At 33.4% G+C, this 21,773-nt stretch overlaps 4 protein-coding genes across 8 annotated transcripts; all 4 read left to right on the top strand.

Moving 5' to 3' along the window:
- The first annotated feature begins 724 nt into the window (after positions 1 to 724).
- LOC108474519 (U-box domain-containing protein 15-like) lies at positions 725 to 4,307 on the top strand. Its single transcript, XM_017776466.2, has 4 exons — positions 725 to 1,279; positions 1,388 to 1,504; positions 2,340 to 2,762; positions 3,111 to 4,307. Exons 1-4 carry the CDS (start codon positions 947 to 949, stop codon positions 4,164 to 4,166), a joined length of 1,929 nt encoding a protein of 642 aa, XP_017631955.1. The 5' UTR covers positions 725 to 946; the 3' UTR covers positions 4,167 to 4,307.
- Positions 4,308 to 6,196: 1,889 nt separating this feature from the next.
- Positions 6,197 to 11,445, top strand: LOC108476300 (ubiquitin domain-containing protein DSK2b-like). Its single transcript, XM_017778471.2, has 8 exons — positions 6,197 to 6,724; positions 7,423 to 8,172; positions 8,711 to 8,922; positions 9,002 to 9,115; positions 9,744 to 9,802; positions 10,560 to 10,588; positions 10,755 to 10,844; positions 10,937 to 11,445. The coding sequence occupies exons 1-8, from the start codon at positions 6,481 to 6,483 to the stop codon at positions 11,080 to 11,082; spliced, it is 1,644 nt and encodes a 547-aa protein (XP_017633960.1). The 5' UTR covers positions 6,197 to 6,480; the 3' UTR covers positions 11,083 to 11,445.
- Positions 11,446 to 12,431: 986 nt separating this feature from the next.
- LOC108474597 (uncharacterized) lies at positions 12,432 to 15,780 on the top strand. 5 transcript variants are annotated; one of them, XM_053025343.1, is made up of 6 exons: positions 12,432 to 12,548; positions 13,840 to 13,883; positions 13,980 to 14,708; positions 15,154 to 15,237; positions 15,395 to 15,506; positions 15,585 to 15,780. In XM_053025343.1, exons 3-5 carry the CDS (start codon positions 14,000 to 14,002, stop codon positions 15,490 to 15,492), a joined length of 891 nt encoding a protein of 296 aa, XP_052881303.1. In that variant the 5' UTR covers positions 12,432 to 12,548; positions 13,840 to 13,883; positions 13,980 to 13,999; the 3' UTR covers positions 15,493 to 15,506; positions 15,585 to 15,780. The 5 variants fall into 5 exon arrangements, with proteins under 5 accessions (XP_052881303.1, XP_017632062.1, XP_052881305.1 ...); XM_053025344.1 differs by adding an exon at positions 13,538 to 13,571 and having other exon boundaries at positions 12,449 to 12,548; positions 15,395 to 15,780; XM_017776573.2 differs by having other exon boundaries at positions 12,434 to 12,548; positions 15,395 to 15,780.
- Positions 15,781 to 16,922: 1,142 nt separating this feature from the next.
- Positions 16,923 to 17,861, top strand: LOC108474961 (zinc finger protein ZAT3). Its single transcript, XM_017776986.2, has one exon. The coding sequence runs from the start codon at positions 16,923 to 16,925 to the stop codon at positions 17,775 to 17,777; it is 855 nt and encodes a 284-aa protein (XP_017632475.1). The 3' UTR covers positions 17,778 to 17,861.
- The last annotated feature ends 3,912 nt before the right edge of the window (positions 17,862 to 21,773 follow it).

Below are 21,773 nucleotides of genomic sequence, written 5' to 3'. Positions count from 1 at the left end.
TAATTACTTTCACATTACTCACTAAAATTTCAGTTAATGGATAAACAATTCTCATTTGAGTTAGAATTGAAATTTCAAAATTCGAAAAGTACAGAAACTTAGATTGATCTAATTAGAGAATATAGACCAAATTTGTAACTATACATATGGTACAAGTCAAGTAAATAAATTTAACCAAACAAAGTTAACTGCTGCAATCCCAAGGAGGAAAGGAGGGACGATGGCCCCCCAAATAGCAAATTATCATTTTAGTCTCTTGAAGTTTTTGAAATTATAAGTCTGTTTAACGGTAAAAATACTCTTCCCCCCCAAAAAAAAATGAAAAAAAAATCAGTTTCTTTCCTTTAAAGTTATAAAATAACAAGCATATACAAAGATAAAATTATACTTTAACACATTTAAAATTTTATAATTTAGTTTTGACCCACTAAAGATAAACATCTGGCTTCGTCTTTGGCTACTATTTGGGTCAGAACTAAAATTACAAAATTTGAAAAACTAAAGGACTAAAATTGGAAAATTAAAAAAATTATAGGGACTAATTTTGATCAAATTAAAGTAAAATACTGAATGCATCACTTTCGAAAAATACAGGGACTAATAGTAAAATTTAACCAAAAACTGCGTGTAACTGTTTTTCAAAAATTACTTTTCACTTTTTAAATTTTGCCCCTCCGCCACCACAACCCCCTCCCCCAAAAAAAAAAAAATGAAAACTACTTATAGTCAACCACTAAACCCCGCCAACTAACCGTCATTAAACACATCGTCCTCAATAAAACCGCCAAACTATTAAACGAATTAGAATCTATATATGCTCATTAGTGGCTGACCCCGCCATTTTTTTTGCCTTTTTGGTCATAATTCACTGTTTTTTTTTTTTGAAGTGAGAGTATAGAAGGATTTGTAAGTACCTTTTTGAAAGCTAAGCTTGTGTCGGTTACCAATGGAGAGCCCGATTCCGACGGTGTTGAGTTCATCGGAAGTTCTGGGAGACAGTGAAGTGGCGGCGGCGGCGGCGATGGTTAGGGAATTGATGGAAGTGATAGAGACCGTTGGATCTTACGCTGGATTTAGGAAGACTCAGAGGAAGGATTGCTTGAATTTAGTGAGGAGATTGAAGCTTTTGGTTCCATTGTTGGAGGAGATTAAAGATCAGGTCGGTAACCCATTGGGTGTTTCGGGTTCGGGTATGGATTCTCTGGTTAGTTTGAAGAAAGCATTGCTTGGAGCAAAGAAATTGTTGAAGAATTGTAACCATGGAAGCAAGATATATTTGGTAAATCACTTGGTTCCCAATTTTTTTTTCAATTTTTTAATATATTTTGTGTTGAATACTGTTGATTTGATTGAGGAATTTTGCGTGTTTTGTTGTGGAAATTATTAGGCAATGGAAAGTGAAGCAGTGCTGTCTAGATTTCATGGTGTTTATGATAAATTAAACCAAGCGCTTGATGGGATGCCTTATGATGAACTTGGAGTTTCAGTTGAAGTGAAAGAGCAAGTAAATTTTCACCCTTTTCTTTTGTTTCTATTCCTTTCAACCCAGAATCTACTTTCTTTGTTCTTTTTTTCTTCATCTTTTTTTGCTTCTATCTGGTTTCATAAATTGCTTTAGAAATTAACTTCGTAAGTTTGGAATAACTGATAATTTCTGGGTTTACTTGTGAATTTTAACTGAAAACTCTAAATTAATCCATCTAACTCGAATCCAAACCCGAAATGACCTAAGCCAGATCTAAAATGACCTCGAAATAATAGCTGAAAGCACAATTATTATAGGAGGACTAGAGTTACTAGAGTTTAAGTGTTCTTAAAGGTGTATTATTTTTTGATTTAAAGGTGAGACTGCTTACGAGTAGTTTAGAAATTGTACTAAAAAAATAGAAATCTGTTAACGAGTATGAGTCACATCATATGCAAATTATGCGCGGAATCTGTTAACGGAATCTGTTAACTGAACTTAAAGTCATCGGAACTTAATCTATCTTGTCTGTAATTGTATTGTAACTTTAAAAAAAGAGTTGAACTTGAAGTTTAGCACTTAAAATGGACGTGGCTCGAGGAACACGAGTCTCAAATTTGATTTGGCTCGAGCTTAAAACAACCGGAACCGAAAAGATTTGAAAACTTTAAAATCCGAACGATCTGATCTAAAACTAACTCGTCCTCTTGGATTTAGTTCTATATTTGGGTTTAAAAGTTGCTAATTCTTGTTCTTTGTTTCACTTTGAGGTCTATGTTGCTTAGTGTTTTCCAAAAGCAAGCATATATGTTCATGAAAGTATCCAAATATTCCCACTTTTTACCCTTTACATAATGTACTTTTTGGCTTTTAGGTTGAGCTAATGAGAATGCAACTTAAAAGGGCAAAGAGGCGAACCGATACACAAGATATGGAATTAGCAATGGATATGATGGTCGTTTTCTCGAAAACTGATGATCGAAATGCAGACATTGCTATACTCGAAAGACTAGCAAACAAGCTCGAGTTGCATACAATTGCGGATTTGAAAGCCGAAACTGCAGCTATCTGGAAACTTGTGAAACATAGAGGTGGACACAATGAAACCGTACAGCAAATCTTAGACCTTTTGGGGAAGTTCAAACTAATCGTGGGGATCGATGAGACCGTTTCGCTTGATGGTCCGATTTCAACTAGAACTCTTCGGAGGTGTCAATCTTCGTTGATACCTAATGAATTTCTTTGCCCCATTACATTGGAGATTATGACAGATCCTGTTATTGTGGCAACTGGACAGGTAAGATAATATTGTTGGATATTGTTGATGTGTTTTTGGTTGTGGACTTGACCTGGTTCGGAGTTCGGGTGTGTTTGCAATATACACGTAAGATTCGGGGCATAAGAGGGAGTTTGTGCTCCAAAACAAGTTTCGATGCTTAAGTAGATGATATAAGAGCTCGAGCTAGTTCAATGCGGTAAAGATGTAGGGACTATAAATATATGAGATGAAAGTCGTAAACCCTAAACCTGTAAAGTTAAAGTTTCCTTAGGCCTGAAGCTATTACAATTTGCTCGTGCATTTGGTTAAACCTTCTTACATGTTGCAAGAAAACTGATATGATTGTTGTTGTTGTTGTTTTTGAAGACCTACGAAAGAGAAAGTATTACGAAGTGGCTAAACTCAAACCATCGAACCTGTCCAAAGACTGGACAGACCTTGGATCACTTGTCTCTAGCACCAAATTTCGCACTCCGCAACCTTATTCTCCAATGGTGCGAGAAGAACAACTTTGAGCTGCCAAAGAAGGATACCTACCCGTCTTCCGATACCTATTCAGCCGACCTCATGGAAGAAATCTCCTTGTTGGTTAAAGATCTATCTTCAAGCCACCCGAACGTGAGACAAGATGCGGTCATGCAAATTCGAATGCTATCAAAAGAAAACCCGGAGAATCGAATTTCCATTGCCAACACAGGAGGAATCCCGGGTTTAGTTCAGCTATTGTACTATCCAGACTCCAAGATCCAAGAACACGCAGTCACTGCATTATTGAACTTATCAATTGATGAAACAAACAAAAGGCTCATTGCTAGAGAAGGTGCCATTAAAGCCATCATTGAGATCCTTCAAAATGGCACTGATGAAGCTCGAGAAAACTCCGCAGCAGCTTTATTCAGCTTATCGATGCTTAACGAAAACAAAATTCTTGTGGGAAACTTCAATGGGATCCCACCATTAGTAAACCTTCTTCAAAATGGTACCATCAGAGGCAAAAAAGATGCTGCCACTGCACTCTTTAACTTGTCTTTAAACCAAGCCAACAAGTCCAAAGCCATTAAAGCCGGCATTATCCCACCATTGCTTCGTTTGCTCGACGATAAGAACTTGGACATGGTCGATGAGGCACTCTCGATCTTGTTGCTTCTCGTGTCACACCCTGAAGGACGGAATGAGATCGGACGGTTGTCGTTTGTTGAGACATTGGTGGGAATTATTAGGAGCGGGACACCGAAGAACAAAGAATGTGCCGTTTCAGTACTCTTGGAACTCGGGTTGAATAATTCGTCGCTTGCATTGGCTGCACTTCAGTTCGGTGTTTATGAACCGTTGAAAGAAATCGCCATTAATGGGACAAATCGAGCTCAAAGGAAAGCTAATTCATTGTTGCAGCATATGAGTAAGTGTGAACATATTCCTTGAAACTTTCTTCAAATGGTTCCTAAATTGTCTCTGCAAACTGGAAGTTTATGCCCAAGTAAATGTTATTCCCTGTGTAAATCAAGCTCCATTGCAGTATTTTTTTAACCGGTCACTTTCCCAGTCATATTGGGATTTGAATAATTCTCGAGTTGACTCGGTTTGGACTCAAAACTAGAAGTGTTCATGCGCTAAATCGAGACCTAGTTAAATATTAGGCTCAAGTCCGAAGGTCCGCTTAAAATTTGAAAGTGTTTGGACGAAAAATGGGTTTAAAAAAAAAAATAGGCTCGCTTAAAATATGGGTCGATTTGAATATTCAAGGCCTAAGCTTGGCCCGGCTCAACTGGTTTCTAAGTTTATAACATAAAATATTATATTATTTTTTTATATTATGTAATTTATAACACATTCAAAAATTAATTCAAATATATCGTATTATAATGTAAACATTAAAAAAATTGTTAAGATACCTATATATGAAGTTTTAATAAACGAAAAAAATGGATAAAATTATTAAATATTAAATTAAAAATAATATAAATATTTTTCAAATTAAAAAAATAATATGAGTGAGTTTAAACAAGCTTCAATTAGGGGTGTTTAATCGGTTAACCGACCGATTAACCGACCCAAAATAATATTAACCGAATTAACCGACCCTTCAAATTTTTTAACCGTTAACCAAACCGAAATTTTTCAAAAAATTAACGAACGAAATTTTTTGGTTAATTGATTAGTTAACGAATTAACGAAAAATATATTTTTTATTTTGGTTAAAATAAGTATAAAATTAACGAATTAATCGAATTAACGAATTAACGAATTAATCGAATTAACCGAATTAACCGCTTGAATTACCGAATTAACGAATTATTTGTATAAAATTATATTTTTATATTTTATTTTTATTTTACATTTTTATTTTTATTTATTACATTATTTGTAATTTTTATGATTAGGTTGGGTTGGGTACTTAGGTTAATATATATTAGATTGGGTATTTGAGTTTATGTTGAATTGAGTTTGAATAAATAGTGGATTATTTATATATTATAACTTTATTTATTAATATTTTTGGTTAACCGAAAATATTCAGTTAACCGACCGGTTTCGAACCGAATTAACCGTTAACAGAAAACTAAAAAAATTATTAACCGACCCCCGACCGAATTAATTCGGTTAACCGACCGATTAATCGAATTCGGTCGATTAACTGAATTTTTTCGGTTTTACCCGAATTTTGCACACCCCTAACTTGAATTACTCATTCACAAATATGGGTGGGTTTGGGGAAAATTTTGAGCTTATATTTCAGGTTGAGTCAAGCTTGAGGGAGCATGAACGTGTTAATATCATGTTTTAGACCCGGCTCAGCCCATAAACACCTCTACTCAATTTTAAAAGTTTTAGTCTTGATCCCGAGCCTACCTGATCGAATGACTCGTTTTACTATTAAAAATAAAAAATTCTTTAAATTTAATTATAAAAATATAAATTTTAATATAAAATTATTTTTATACTTTTTATTATTTTTATGTAAAATGAGTCTGCTGACTCAAGATTGAGAAATATATATAAACTCAAGTTTGGTCCATGAACACCTTTAGACAAAACTCTTTTAATGTTATTTTTTCCATTCACAAAATTTTTAAAAATTTGAATTATTCCGATTCCAATTAATTATGGATTTAAGTTATTTTAAGTTTAAATTGTTTCGAGTTTAAAATATTTTGAATTCATTCAGTTATTTAAATCTGAGACTCAATTTTTTCAAGTCAGCTCACTATGAAATCGAATTATTTTAACTTTCGATCACTTTAAACTTAAATCATTCAAATAATTTCAAGATTTAATCATTTCGAATTCAGCTTGAATGGTTGAGATTGTTAATTTTTTTATGAATAAATAAAATTTGGATCGAATTTCTAAATTCGGGTCAGAGTCCTAAACTATAAATAAGATTTTATACTGTTTAAGCCCATTTCAAGAAAAAAGCCCAAGAAAAAGAAACCATTTTCTAACGAAACGTGGCACACTACTATTAGTTACATGACAAAAATTGTTGTTTGGAGAGAAAGAAAATAGAATATCCCAAAGTTCCACTTTTTCTTTACGGTCCGTCTCGCTGTCTCTCTCTTGTTTCACAAGACAAAAAAGCGCTCTGTTCTGTAAGAAATTAGAATCCCCAATTTTCATTTCCCAGGATTCTTTACTTATAGAGAAGGAAAAGAAAGGAAGGGAAATTATTTTTATTTTCGTATTCATCAAAATTTTTCTAGGGTTAGGGTTTTTGATTGATCTGAAAGAGGGAGATATGGGTGCGGAAGGGGATTCGAGTGAGTCACGACCCGTTGGCAATGTAGGAGAAAAAGAAGAGGGAGTGACGGTTAATATCCGCTGCTCGAACGGTACAAAATTTACGGTGAGGACCAATCTTGAATCAACCGTTGGATCTTTCAAAGCTCTTTTGGCTCAGAATTGTGATATCCCAGCTGATCAGCAACGATTGATTTATAAAGGGCGAATATTGAAAGATGACCAAACCCTTCAAAGTTATGGTAATAAGTTTTAATTGACTTTAGAAAAAAAAAATTTCTTTATGATTTTTTGGGTTTATTTTTAATCTTTGGTATTTAGAGAAATATTCTTGATGATTTTTTTTGGGTTTATTTTTTAATCTTTGGTATTTAGAGAAATATTGAAAAAGGTGAAATTTCTTAAAAAATTAAAAAGGGTACTGGTAATAAGTTTTGAATGCATTAATAAAATGCTTGATTTTCTTAATTAGAGTATTTAGGAATTAGACTGTTTTTGATTAAGGCATTTGGATATAAATTTAATTTATGTGATGCTTACTTTAGAAGATAAATCTATTTCATAGGAGGGGGTAAAAGTACCACAGCGTCTCCTGTACTAAGAGTCTGATTATATTTTGCTTATTAGTCCTTGTAGGTTAGATCAAAGAGCAAATTAGTCATTTTGGTAAAAATTGGCGCACCAAGTGTAACTCCGGTTATTCACTCAGCCACGCCAATAGAAATTGATGAAAATTTTAAGTGAAAGGATTAGTTTGCTCTTTGATTTAATGTACAATTATTAATTTGCACATTTTTTAAGTAAAGGGGGCAAAATGTAATTTGACTTTTAGTACAAAGGCCTTTATGGTACTTTTGTCCATAGGAGGGTCAAGTAAATTTGTAATATGTGAACCTAAATTTATGCTCAAGTATTTCACTTTTTTTAATCCTTATTGAAGGTTTGCAAGCTGATCATACGGTCCACATGGTCCGTGGTTCCGCCCCGTCTTCGTCTACACCTCCTTCTGCAGCTACCACAAATGTTGCAACTCCTAATACAACACCTGGGGTCACGCTTGGTGTTGGTTCTAACGACAGTGCTGGCCTAGGAGCTTCGTTATTCACTGGACTCAATCCACTCGGTAGCAATGGAGGTTTCGGTTTGTTTGAATCCGGACTTCCTGAATTTGAACAAGTACAGCAACAGCTAACTCAAAATCCTCAAGTGATGAGGGAAATAATGAATACACCTGCTATTCAAAGTTTGATGAATAACCCGGAGTTAATGCGCACTTTGATTATGAGCAATCCCCAAATGCGTGAAATAATTGATCGGAACCCTGAACTTGGGCATATACTTAACGATCCTAGCACTCTTCGGCAAACGTTGGAAACTGCAAGGAACCCTGAACTCATGCGTGAAATGATGCGAAATACTGATAGGGCCATGAGTAATATTGAATCCTCTCCTGAGGGATTTAACATGCTTAGGCGTATGTATGAAAACGTTCAGGAGCCATTTTTGAATGCTACAACTATGGCTGGAAGTAATGTAGATAGTCCAGGTTCGAACCCTTTCGCAGCCCTATTGGGCAATCAAGGTAATTCTCAAGCTAGAGATTCACCAAACAACACTTCTACTACTGGTTCCGAAACTACCCCAAATACAAATCCTCTTCCTAACCCTTGGAGCAACAATGCTGGTGGTGGTAAGGTTCAGCCTTCTTTACTTCATTGAAGCATGATCCCAAAAGCTCTCGGTCTTAAGTAATTTCAATAACATGCACTTGAATATTGATCAATGCTTAAACTATAATGACATTATACTGAGTTTATTCAGTTGTGTGATGAATGTTTTGATTAAGAATTAATTTAAGTATAGGTTGCTGCCCGTGTTTAATGTTGCGTGATTAGTAATTATATATTTTCTTTTGACATTTTGCAATATGAATGAGGGATTCTTTCTTTTTAGCCATTGAGTGAAGAATTTGTTCTTATTTTGAAATTTTGCATGTTGAAGTAGAGCAACGGCTGTTACAATATTTTGTCTGAGACTGCTTGTTGCCATGTTTAGTTTTTCATGATCGTGAATTACTAAAGCTTGGCGTTTTTCAATACAATATGTTCTACACTATGTTACCGCAGTTTTAGTATGAAAAGTTAATATACCACAAACTAGAATTATCTAAACCTTTTTTTCTTTAGATGCCAACTATTGTTTCATATCTGTGTGCTGCAAATTGTCAGGGGCAGCCCAGACCAATACTGCTGCAAGGTCAAATCCTGCTACGGATGCTAGGACACCCGGTGTTGGTGGTCTAGGAGGGCTTGGGCTACCAGACATGCCGCCCATGCTGAATGGAATGCCAGATGCTTCTCAGTTGACACAATTGTTGCAAAACCCAGCTATATCACAAATGATGCGTAGTGGAGCATCTAATCCCCAGTATATGAATCAGGTACATTGAAGAATCACTTCAATTGAGAGCTTGCCATCTGTTCATTTTCGTTATGTTAAGAATTTGTGTACTTTTTTAGATTATGAATCTCAACCCCCAACTGCGTGGAATGTTTGACTCGAACCCTCAATTGAGAGAAATGATGCAAAACCCTGAAGTACTTCGTCAGATGTTTTCCCCTGAGACAATGCAGGTATATCCTATGCCGCTTGCATCTCTGATTTCTCTTTGAGTACGTGATAAATGATTATTACATGATTCTATGGTTTTGAATCTTTCGTTCTTTATGTAATCTCACCTTAGTTGATACGGTCTTTTAGGCATTTAAAGGCTACCCCAGTGGATAGTATCAAGATTATTTTATTACCAAGTTTTGTGGTAAAAGTATCATGGAAGCCTTTGTACTAGGAGCCAGATTCCAATTGCATTTTGCCTCTTCAACTGAAAAAATTGGCAAATTAGTCTCTGTTGTTAGATCAAAGAGTAAATTGGTTCTTTTGTTTCATTCACTTCTATTGTTAAAAACTGGTCCCTATATATCAGCATAAGGTACACGTGGCACACCACTTGTCACTATTTGATTATTTTGTTAGTCATGCCATTTTTTAATGGTAGATATGGATGAAATTTTTAACAGAAATGGCCAGCTTGCTCTTTAATCAATGTGTAGGGATTAATTTGCCCCTTTTTTGAGTAGAGAGGGCAGAATGCAATATGACATCTAGTACAAGGACCTCTATGATATTTTTACCCTAGTTTTGTTTTGGCAGTAAAGTCACCGTGTTCACCTTCCCTTTGCCCTTTTTTTTCGTCTCTTGCAGCAAATGCTAACTTTACAACAGTCACTTCTGTCTCAGCTCAATCGGCAGCAATCTACTCAGTAAGTAATAGTACCTATGTTCCATTGGTAACTAAAACCCGAATTGCTTTGTGCTATTCTTGTTTTTAAGGTTGTCCTAAGACTTGTGCTTGCTGCTGTTACAAATAACGTATAATGATAAATATAACATTTAAATCTTTTGTCATTTACCCCTTTTTTTTTTTAGCTAAATTTAGCCTTCCACTTTTTAAAAAGAGTCAGAATTTTACCATCACCTTTCAAAAAGAGTCAAATTATTTTTTTATCGGAAATACTGACTAAAACGTTAAATTTTTAAACATAGAAGCCCGCATGGCAACCCATGTATGATTCATGTTATTTTTTTGAATTTTGAATTTTGAATTTTTGAATATTTATCATTTTTAAATTATTTGTTAATGTGACATATAAGACAATATCATTAAAAAATTAATGTTTTAGTCAGCATTTTCGATAAAAAAAGTGATTTGACTCTTTTTTTACTTAATGGCCAAATTTAACTGAAAATAGAATAAGGGCCAAATAGGTAAAAGATGTAGACGTTGAGGGTTAAATTTTTCATTACACCTATTTCTATAATGAATTAGCGTCTATTTCTTGATTGGACATAGATTTCTTGTATACCTTCCATAATAATTTCTAAATTGTTGTTTTAGATTTGGCCATCTGAAGGATTTAATAAAAATAGAATCAAATTCTTTTTCTGTTCTTTATATTTTTTATGTGGGAACTTACCTTGATTATCATCACTTTTCTAACCGTTGCTAGCATCTTACAGGGATTCAACGCAGAGCAGTACTACTACAGGTACAAAATACGAACAAGTCCAAACTGTAGTTACAGATTTTTTTGATAAAGTGCTTGAAAGGGCTCTCTTAAACATCAAACTCTCTAGCTTGCGTTGCCACCTTCTCTTAACAAGCTCTTATTTTGACTATATTTTACACTTCGTTTTGTTTTAATGCATTTCCAGGAGCACCTGGTACTCCTAGTCTGGACTTGTTGATGAATATGTTCGGTGGTCTCAGTGCCGGTAGCCTTAGTGTTCCCAACCAACCCAATGGTTAGCACCATTATATCTTTTCACATTATACGAAAACTTCACTTTCATTAAATTTGCTACACTACTAATACCGTCTTTGTTGTTTTTTCCAGTTCCCCCAGAAGAACTGTATGCTACACAATTATCACAACTCCGAGAAATGGGTTTCTACGACACCGAAGAGAACATTAGAGCACTTCGTGCTACTTCTGGAAACGTCCACGCCACAGTTGAGAGACTTCTTGGAAATCCGCAGTAATGCCTCGAAATATTCGTGTAAAATTAGTTCATTTGGCATGTTTGCCATAGCCAACCACAAATTATCGACATGCCTGCTGATCCCCTTGTTCGTGCGTGTTTGGTAAGCAAGTAAAACACATTGATGACGATGATCCTGAGAACTTTATATCGATAGGCTTTGTGCGTAACTCGGATTGGATCATTCAAGTACTTGCTTATGTACATACACATCAGATTATTGTTTTTTCTTTGTTATGAGAACATAAAAAAAGAGGCTGCTTATGTCATTGTGATTTTTGTTCTCCATTGCTTTTGGATTTTCAATGGAATCTTACTGGGAAAATTTTATTCATGCATTGAATCCCCCCAATGCAAATGCAAATGAACTGTGCGAATTAGCTATTCGAAGCTTTCATTTTGATCAAAAGATTAGTCCTTTTTCATTCATTGATCTAAGTTTCTTCTAGCCCCAGTATTTCTATTGAAAAATGAGGTGAACTTGCTTGTTCTCTCATATAAAGTTTGAGAGGTTAAATTCTGGTATTACTTTCCTAGTATTGGTAAGCTTATTTGTTGGTAACCTAATTATGAAAAGTTCTAAAAATGGTCTTGTAACTATCCGAATTTTTTTTAGTCGCTAGTCATTAAATGGCTAACATGGTTTAAAATTGGCATAATTCTATCTTTAACTCTCAATATTTATACACTATTTTAATTTAATTTTGATTCTAAAAAAATTATCTCACAGCATTTATCGTTATATAATTTGATTTTTTGTAATTTTGTTTCAACTAATAAGCTAAAAATCAATTTTATTGGTTAAAGTTGATTGAATATCAAAATGAAAATACCCAAAATCCAAGATAATAATTTTTTTTCATTCTTTTAATATAAACTCTCAATGTCACAAGGGCAAATCTAAAATAAGAAAAATCAAATTATACAATTTGTAAATATTAGGGTTAATCTTTTAGAATTAATACTAGATTGACACAATGTATAAATATTGAGGTTAAAGTTACTATTGTGTCAATTTTAAAAGCTGTCAAGTTATCATTTTATTGGTAATTTAGCGACGTGTGTTTAAAAAAGAAACAGTCGAATAATTATGTTTTTTTTATAACTTTTCATAATTGGACGACTACTAATAAAATTTACCCTATTATACAAAAGCAATTATTTTACAAAGGGAACTTTGAAATTCATGCAAGTTTGTCATTGAGCAATGTGTTTAATTTAAAAAAACATGTTAATGCCAATATATCATAATATCTAATTTTCCAAATGTTGGGGGAGGAATTATATAAATACTCCAAAAACTAGGGTGCCACGATGCAATATTCCCCTCGAAACTAAAAATTAAAAAGTTGAAAGGTCTAAACGGTAAATTAAACTACTTCGTTAGAGGCAAAAGTTCCTTGCCTATTGAAAAAACCGATCTTTCTCTCTCTTTTTTCTCTATTTCTGCGTTTTAAATGAGCTAAGGTAAAATGTCTTCTCTGTCTTTGTTTTAATTCAATATTTTCTATATATTTTCCTTTTGCAGCACTTCATTTGCTTTATTCGTCTCCTTTTTATGTTCTTATTCGTTAGGTAATTGTGAATGTTTTGAATATGATCAACTTCAATATAATTGCATAAATATTCCGATTTTTGTGCTGATTTTTGCATTTTGATTCAATGGGTATTGTTCCTTTAATGCATTTTGAAGAACCCATGTCTTGAAAAGTTGATTAATTTGTGTTTAAGAAAGCACCCTGGGTACTGGTTCTTTTGTATTTTTTGCAATATGTGATGTATTTTTATCTTTGATTGATATAATCTTCAATTGAAATAATCTTCAATTCTGAATTTTGTTGGGTTAAAATGTTCTTTGTTTGATTTGAGTGAAAAATGACCTAATTTGTTATATTTTGTATTGCCCAAGTTTGTATCTTGTTTCTATTTAAGAGAAATTCAAACTTAAAATGCATTCTAAATTTTGTTTAATGAATTCCATATAAATTTTTTTGGAGCTTATTTGGAATTGAAAAAATTATTGATTCCAAACTTGAGGATCCATTTGTAAATGCATTTAAGTGTGAACTTTATTCCCAAATGATTTGAGTTCCGGTTTTTATACATTAATTTGGTTAGAAATCTCGACCTTAGCAATAGCTTGACCATCTATGGTGATTGTTAATAGATCAGATAAAACTATTTCAATTTTGACAGAGCCGAGGGCAGTGTACCTTGCTATTGTTAGCAAAACATAGGTAGTTTTCCTTGATCTTTAATATCGAATTGCCTTGATATTCATCCGTAATTACTAACTAGAAGAGATTCCAAACCATAGATCATTCACTTCCCTCGAGACATGTCCGGCTAAGGCCAAACTTGTTGCATGAAAAAACTCCTTTATCTTGTGAAAATCAGTCATATACTTTGTTCTTTTAAAGTGTTTTGAATAGGTTGTTTTGAATTATTGTTCTCAGACATGACCCCGAACATGAAGAGAAGGTTCAAGAGGTAAACGTTATACATGATAAAACAAAATGTGATATCACAATCATAAAATTTCAAGGGATTGTCTTACATTTGTGTGAATTTCATTTTATGTTATTAAAAAAAATGGCCTGTTAGTATAGTTTCATTACTTTTTTTGCTATTATTTATGCCATGATCTGCTTGGTTTTTATGAATCTGATTGAATTTTACGTTACTTTCGGTTTAAGCGAAAAGCTAACACTAATATGTTTGTTTGTCTGGGCTGTGCTGGTCAATTATGGAAAAGCAGTATGCATTAAATTCCACAAAGAAAAGCTATATCTGGTCATTCAGGTCGGAAAAATTATCCGTTTTTAGTTTAAGAACCGCATCTTCAGTTTTGATTTGATTTCAGTTATATGACCATGGTCACTTTATTACCTTGATCAGAAAAAAAAAAAAATCACCAGATGGGTCAACAAACAATAGACTCTAAAGTTAGTGAATACGGGCTGCGGAATCCCGAAAGTAACTCGCCGACTTGTGATAAGCAACCTCTGGTTGGTACAAAGAAGATACCATTAAGAGATCTGCAGAACGAAAACAGAACCGTGCCGTACTCTACGGGAAGCTCTTCATTTTCTAAAGATAGAGGACCTGTTATTGATCCTGCTAAGGTTTCTGGAAATAAGAGACCAGCCCCTGAATGTCCTGTGAGTCCTTCACGCTGCCAATCTCCGAGCAGTAGTGCTATAAACGGGCATCTTGTTTATGTGCGTAGAAAACCCGAAGCAGAATTAGTAAAAAACTGTGCTTTGGACTGTAGCAGCACAAGTAATTGCCAACAGCCGAGGCCTGCAGGTGGTCAAGTGGAGGAAATTAACCAACAAAAGCCCCAAATAAAGGAGCCTAAAGTTTCTTGTTTTCCAGCATTTGCACCACTTCCGATGGCGCCCTTGACAAGTTCATCTGCCAAACCTTCAGTGCCTATACTTCTCGGAAAATCTGCTACGAGATTAGCACCACCCTTGGAATCCAATCAACATACGGCCGTTTCCTCAGCCTCTGCGTTGGATAGTCCGAATGGATTTAAGAAGCTTCACTGGGAAGAGCGGTATTATCATTTGCAGATGCTATTGAAAAAGTTGGACCAGTCCGATCTAGAGGATTATACCCAGAGTATGCCCGTATTTTCAATGAATCAAATCTTACCGGTAAAAGTACCATGGAGGCCCCTGTACTAAGAGTCGGTTGCATTTTGCTCTCTCCACTCATGAAATGAGCAATTTAGTCGCTATATGTTAGATCAAAGAACTAATTAGTCCCCTGTTAAAAATTTCATCAATTTGTTATGCTAAAACTGGTCCCTATCTGTATAGAGACTAATTTGCCTATTTTTTAATAGTAAAAATAGATGAAATTTTTAACAAAATGATGAATTTGCTCTTTGATGTAACATACAGGTATTAATTTGTCCATTTTTTTAGTAGAGAGAGCAAAATGCAATCCGACACTTTACATAGGTCTTCATGGTGCTTTACCAATCTTACTGTATCTACTCTCCCAATCGTAACAATCTTATGTAAATCTTATGTCACAAAGTTATTTCGTGTTATGTTGTCAGTGCTTCGATCACTTTCTGCAGTTGAACTCAGTAAACATGCTATAGAACTCGAGAAAAGATCGATTCAGCTCTCACTGGAAGAAGGTAATTTACATGTGCATCGTGTATTACATTTCTCGTACAATTATCTGTATGAATGTGTAGATATACTGTGTTTATAAATTATAACATTCCATCATCTTAATCAGTTGGTAATTATCACAAATAGTAGCATTCATATTGTTCTTCCCCATTGTTACAGCGAAAGAGTTGCAGCGTGTTGCCGTTTTAAATGTCCTGGGAAAAACCATGAAGATAGCTAAAGCACCCTCGAATCAACCGTATCAATCGTACAAATAAAAAGCATCCGCAAGGTAATGAATGTTGTAAGTTGTAATAGAAAAGCCGGTGCGCACTTGTTCTGACCCTCGTTCGTTGTAGTTGTTCTGCAGTTGCTGGCTAATGCGGTATTTACTGTAGTTTTAATCTCGAAAATTCCGTGTATTTTCATAGCGAAAAGGTACGGACAGTACACTTAAAACTGTATTGTCATATGGGTTCTGAAATGATCCTTTTTTTTCTTTCTTCTTTAGCTGTTGAAAATGATCCTTTAAGTTGCTTGTATTAAGCCTAGTTTGCACTGTTAAATTTGGGTTTCATCTATTTTAGGGTCAAGTTCAAGCATACCTTTAATGTCAATTCTTGCATGAGTTTGAAATGATTTCAATTCGAAATGATATAAGCTTAAAATATCTGAATTTTAATTAATTTGAATAAGTAACTCAAAATTACCTAAACTCAGGTGTCAAATTAAAATGACTAACCCTAAAATTTCTAAATCGGACCGGAACAGCTGGTTAGATCAAGAACTGGCCGATGTACTGGGCTTGTAAGGGGTAGAATATCAATTGACTTATGAACCAGTACAGATCGGTTGAACTGAGTTAAAAACTAATTGGATTGGCGGTTGAATCGATTTTTATAATTTTTTTTTTTGAAATTTTAAAGAATTTGTTAGTTTTGAACTAACAAGACTGGTTGAATTGGTCAATTGATTTGACCGTCAATATAGTTTCAAAAACAACGCCATAATGACTCAAAATGATAAAAAATTTAAATAAGTTCGAAATGAATCAAAAATATTAACACCCAAATTAACTCAACCCAATTTGACACAATCCTAAACCATTCCAATTTATCCAATTCACATGTGTAATTAATAATGATTTAATCCTTAAACTATACTTTCTTTTATTACTTTGACACTTAAATTTTTATTCCAATTTGATAACTGAATTATCATTTACACCGATTTTATATATAAATTTTACTGATGTCGAATAAAAATGTGTCATGTATTATATTTTTATTGCAAGTTTTTTTTGAAGTAAACTAGAACGACAATAATACTTAAAATATCAAAGTTAAACAAAAAAAATGTTTTAGTATCAAACTGAAATTTTGGGCTTAATTTAGGGACTTGGACAAAAAATTTATCTTTTTTTTATAATAATCTTAATTTTTTATTTTTTATTTTTTGGTGAAACAAAACAATTCTAGGATTTACAGGGTAAATGCAGTGAAGCATAACCCACGGTAATTGGCTAAGGCCGAAAGGTAACTAACCCCATGTTTCCAACATCTAACTGAATCACAAAATAACCGCCCAATTTCAAAACACTTCCCCTCTTGTCCCTTACTCCTTTATTAACTGCCGACACCAACACTTCCTTACATAATCCATTCATCCACCATATTACACTCTTTTTTCTTCTTTTCATTGTTTCGAAATGAATGAAAACGTTGGCTCCGATTCTGGGTTTCGATTCCCTTCTTCTGTTTCGCAACATGACATCGCGTTGGTGAAATGTGATCAGAATCACAAGAAGAAGCGGTCCAAATCGATGAAGGTCGACACCACTCGGTTCCCGAACAGTTCTACTCCTGTTTCCAGGCCAAAATATACTAAAAAACCCGACCCTTCCGCGCCGAAGATCACACCGCCTTGTAGTGAATGCGGGAAGAAGTTTTGGTCATGGAAAGCACTTTTCGGACACATGCGATGTCACCCTGAACGACAATGGCGTGGGATTAATCCTCCTCCGAATTATCGCCGTCCCGTTTCCCCTGTCAAGGAAATGAATGATATCGAGTCTTCGATGACCGAAGAGGACCATGTTATCGCAGCGTCCTTGTTGATGTTGGCTAATGGTACTACCAGCGAGACTGAACCCAACATGGTTCAAGAAACCGACACTTTCCGATTCGAATGTTCGAGTTGTAAGAAGGTATTCGGGTCACACCAAGCATTAGGTGGTCATAGGGCTAGCCACAAGAACGTAAAAGGTTGTTTCGCAATAACTAGAACTGATGGCGGCTACGGGGTCGATGACAACACGGTGATGTTTTTGGGACATAAATGTAGTATTTGCTTAAGGGTATTCTCAAGTGGACAAGCTTTGGGTGGGCATAAAAGGTGCCATTGGGACAAGGATGATGAACCGTCATTGAACCATTTTGAACCAAGACAAGTTGGTTGTCTGGACTTGAACTTGCCTGCTCCAACACCACCTGTTGAACTTGAAAATGGCTCATCTTCTTCATATTCTTCTTGCATGGCTTTGGATTTGAGTTTAAGTCTATGAGAGTTTACTATTGTTGAATGTAGGGTTTAGAATTATTTCTGTATACTGATATTTGACAGTGTATTTAGTTTATATATATATATCCCAAATTTAATTGTTGAATAATAGTTTTGATTTTATTTTGTTTAATTCTTAAGTTGATTGAATTCACGTGAATTTGAATATTTTACAGTTTGAGCTCCATGGCAAACATAAGATACTCAAAAGATGATTATAAGCTTGGATTAATCTGGTTTTCGATCAAGTTAATTTTTATGAGTTTAAGTTAATTTAATTTTTCGAGTAAACCCAGTTCAAGTTGGAATTTTGTTCACTTTTATCAGCATCAGGAAACATCACGTACTAAACTTATAAAACCATTATTATGTTGATAAATGGAATAAACCCGTTAAAAAGGTTTTTCTTTTCACCGTCGTCGGTGCGGCTGATCCCTCTTTTTTTTTTTCATTTTGCGCCATTTCCTTATGATCAGAATGGCGAGAGGCGTGGCTTCCGGATTCTTCGTGGTCTTCCACGATTCCTTGAAGCTAGTCTCTCCATTTTTCGACTAGGAGTTTCCTCGATCTTTTGTCTTTGTTTTCAATGAAGCCTCTTTTCTCATGGTGGTTGGACGCCGGTGCCTCTCCAAGGCTCCTCACTAGTCTCACATCTCGACAATACTTGGTGTCATCAATTCTAGTGGCTACATTGCCAATGTTTTCGGCTGTCTCTCCTCCATTTGTTTTCCTTCCCAACAATATGACGGTTTCAACGTCTTTTATAGGCTTCACTAGAGGCAGGCGTGCCATTGGGCCAATTGCGTCTCACTCTCTCCCAAAGCCCTTTCCCTCTCTTCCTCGGGCTGTGACATCTGTAATGGCGAGCAGCAACTAGGGTTTTATTTTTGGTTGGGCCATACCTTGGCCTTTGTTGTATGTTCTTTTTGGAGGCTTTGTTTTGTCTCTTTATACTTCAATTACTCTTTTTTCAAATGATTTTTCTATATTGAACAAAAAAAGAAAAGACCTCAAAAGCATGGGCAACTTCCAAAAATAGAAATATTATAGTTTAGTCGAGATAAATATCAAAACTATGCATAAACTTTGATTTAACGTCTAATGTCATATATAAATTTCAATTTTATATAATTTTTTAATAAAATTTGATTTAATTCAATTTTCACAGATTATTAATATTATCAAATTAGCACCATTTTACATTAAATATTACATACATAAATATTTATACATATGAACCATAATTCAAATTTCATATATCGAATTACACATTAAAATAAAATTTATATACGTCACCAAATCAAGGCTCAAAGAATCCAACTATGTGAATGATTTGATAAATATCACTTAAAACAGTTACTTATATTGGCATGATCATGTATGAATCTTTAAAGGTGATATCTAAAAATTGAAGCCAAAACCTTATATTTTGTTTGTAAGGTGGAAGTAGAATATGTCCTTTCATTGCATTATTGGGAATTTGGGATGCTCTTTTCTTTTTCAACTTTTTAGATATGCTAAAAGTGTTCGTGGTCGTTTTGTGTTGGATTTGAATTTTTATTTTTATTTTTAAATTGTTGGATTCATTTTTATTTTAAAATAATAAATTATATAAAAATATTTGTATAAATTAAATTTAAATAAAATAATTTTTTTATTTTTAATAATTAAAACAAGTCATTTGGGTAGACTGAGCTCCAAGCTTAAGCCACAATCTTTTTTTTAGTTAGGCTTATATTAATTTAGTTTATAAAAAATAAATTTATTAATTCATCCAATGAATGGAATCATACGATTTAGGAGAAAAAAATAATAAACACTCATCGTAAATAGTGAACGACAAGATCCATCAACACAATAAAGGCTTTAGCCTCAACATCAACAAAACATCATGACACATTGACAATTGGTTTTGTCACAACTCAAGTACGACATATATGGAGTGATTGCAAGCACTTAATATGATAAAGAAACCAGCCCCGAATGGTCCAAAGTGACAAGCAAAAATTGACAAAAGATCAGTTGAGTATTTAACATACTAGAGAGAACGACAACAAAACCATTCCTAAAATCACCTGTAAAACTAAGGTTACATGTATAAATAAGACTAAAAACGTCCTACAAAAGCAGACAAAAACTTCTAAAACTGAAAACTTATTAAAAAATGAAAAAACAAACAAAAAAAATATAAAACTTAAGACAACACGGGTCCAAATCGGCTTGTGAAATCATTTATTATTTTGAAATACTCTCAAAACAGAAACAGATTAAAAAGCCAATGAAAAGTCACTCACTTTCTAAGAAAAACTACTAGTGGCTGGTAGAGTTTTAGTAAACGATATGCGCTGTCATTTGTTCATCACAACTTATGAAGACAACAAAGATACTCATAAAATAGATCTGCAAATTGAAAAGAGATAAGACAGGTAGAGTGAACGAGGAGAAGAAAGAAATAAATTGTTAGCGGGAAGGAGAAAAAGACGAACGATAGTCAGCCCGAAAACTAACATCGTCGCTAGGCAAAACAAAAGATAAGCAAATGACTTAAAATATATATATATATATATATATATATATATATATATATATATATACATTAAGCATGATATGAAAAATAAAATTAAATCAATTAATCGAGTTTAAAATGTTAATTAAGAGATTAATAAATTATAAATTGAGTAGTTCAACCAGTCATCTAACAACTATAATTATTTAAGCTCGTCTTATGCATATTTGTAAAGCTTAATTAAATTAAATAAAATAATTCTAATGGATTATTCATCTTCATCTCCAACTCTATCCCACATCATATATGAATCCTTAATATTCATGGGGATTCTTTTATATATTATCATTAAAATAAAATAAAAACAAATTAAAACTCCCTTTTATCTAATAAAATAAAAATAAAAAATATATTTGATATATTATATTTATAAAACTTAATTAAATTAAATAAAATAATCCAAATGGGTTATTCATCTTCATCTCCAACTCAATCCCACATCATATATGAAATCGTAATATGCATGCGGATTTTTTATATAATCATTAACATTAAAAAAAAATTAAAACTTTCCTCTTATATAAGCAGATGAAACTCCATTTCCAACCACAAATAAAATAAAAATAATTATGTATAAGATAATTAATTGATATATTGTATTTGTAAAACTTAATTCATTTAAAGGTAAACTATTAAAATAGTCACTTTTATTTGCCTCAGATTACGTTTTAGTTACTTATATTTAAAATGTTACGTTTTAGTCACTTACGTTATTGTTTTGTTACGAAATGGTCACTCTACCGTTAAAATCTATTACCTTCCAAACGGCAGTCCGATGTGACAATTAAAATGTGTTTTAAATACCAACAAGGACGTCCAGCCAGGTTAATTAATTGAATTTTCAATTAAAGGAAAATGTTAATTTAGTTTCCTGAAATAATAAAAACTAATACATCAGATTAATCTTTGAACCAAAAAAAAAAAAAGAATTTTTGGTCTCCTTTTTCTTTTAGTTTTTGTTTCCATTTTGACTAAAAAAAATCGTTCATTTTTATAGTCACCTTTATTGAATCGAAATAGTAGAAATTAAATTGAGTGCTCCATCAATTGTTTGAATTTTTCATTAAAAAAGGAAGAACAAATGATAAATACAATGGAGGGTTCAGGCATGAATTATAGTAAGTAATAGATTTTTTTTGTTCCTTGTCTAGGTTTTGGGTTTAGATATTATGTTTTTTTTTTTTTTGCAAAAAGGTGGTTCATATTTTTATGTTTTTCCATATATGTGATAGACAAAAAAGACATATTTCATCTTTGTTTATTTGTATATTGTGGGCAACTACAATAGCAAGGAGGTATAAAGGTTGGTGCATCCATCTTCATCTTCTTCTTCTCTGTCGTTTTGCTCTTCTCATCTCTGATGGTAAAAAAAAAAACTCAATTGTTGCTTCTTTCTAAACTGGAGAAAATCGGGTTTTAGGGCAAAATTTTGTA

Source organism: Gossypium arboreum, chromosome 3, assembly GCF_025698485.1.
Source record: "Gossypium arboreum isolate Shixiya-1 chromosome 3, ASM2569848v2, whole genome shotgun sequence".
NCBI classification, from domain to species: domain Eukaryota; kingdom Viridiplantae; phylum Streptophyta; class Magnoliopsida; order Malvales; family Malvaceae; genus Gossypium; species Gossypium arboreum.
This window is presented reverse-complemented; position numbering and strand designations above follow the sequence as displayed.

Coding starts and splice junctions, on each gene's coding strand:
- LOC108474519 (XM_017776466.2), top strand. CDS start 947: ATGGAGAGCCCGATTCCGACGGTGTTGAGTTCATCGGAAGTTCTGGGA. Junction 1,280..1,387: donor ATGGAAGCAAGATATATTTG/GTAAATCACTTG, acceptor GGAAATTATTAG/GCAATGGAAAGTGAAGCAGT. Junction 1,505..2,339: donor CAGTTGAAGTGAAAGAGCAA/GTAAATTTTCAC, acceptor TTTGGCTTTTAG/GTTGAGCTAATGAGAATGCA.
- LOC108476300 (XM_017778471.2), top strand. CDS start 6,481: ATGGGTGCGGAAGGGGATTCGAGTGAGTCACGACCCGTTGGCAATGTA. Junction 6,725..7,422: donor CCAAACCCTTCAAAGTTATG/GTAATAAGTTTT, acceptor TCCTTATTGAAG/GTTTGCAAGCTGATCATACG. Junction 10,845..10,936: donor TGTTCCCAACCAACCCAATG/GTTAGCACCATT, acceptor TGTTTTTTCCAG/TTCCCCCAGAAGAACTGTAT.
- LOC108474597 (XM_053025343.1), top strand. CDS start 14,000: ATGGGTCAACAAACAATAGACTCTAAAGTTAGTGAATACGGGCTGCGG. Junction 14,709..15,153: donor TCTAGAGGATTATACCCAGA/GTATGCCCGTAT, acceptor TTATGTTGTCAG/TGCTTCGATCACTTTCTGCA. Junction 15,238..15,394: donor TCAGCTCTCACTGGAAGAAG/GTAATTTACATG, acceptor CCATTGTTACAG/CGAAAGAGTTGCAGCGTGTT.
- LOC108474961 (XM_017776986.2), top strand. CDS start 16,923: ATGAATGAAAACGTTGGCTCCGATTCTGGGTTTCGATTCCCTTCTTCT.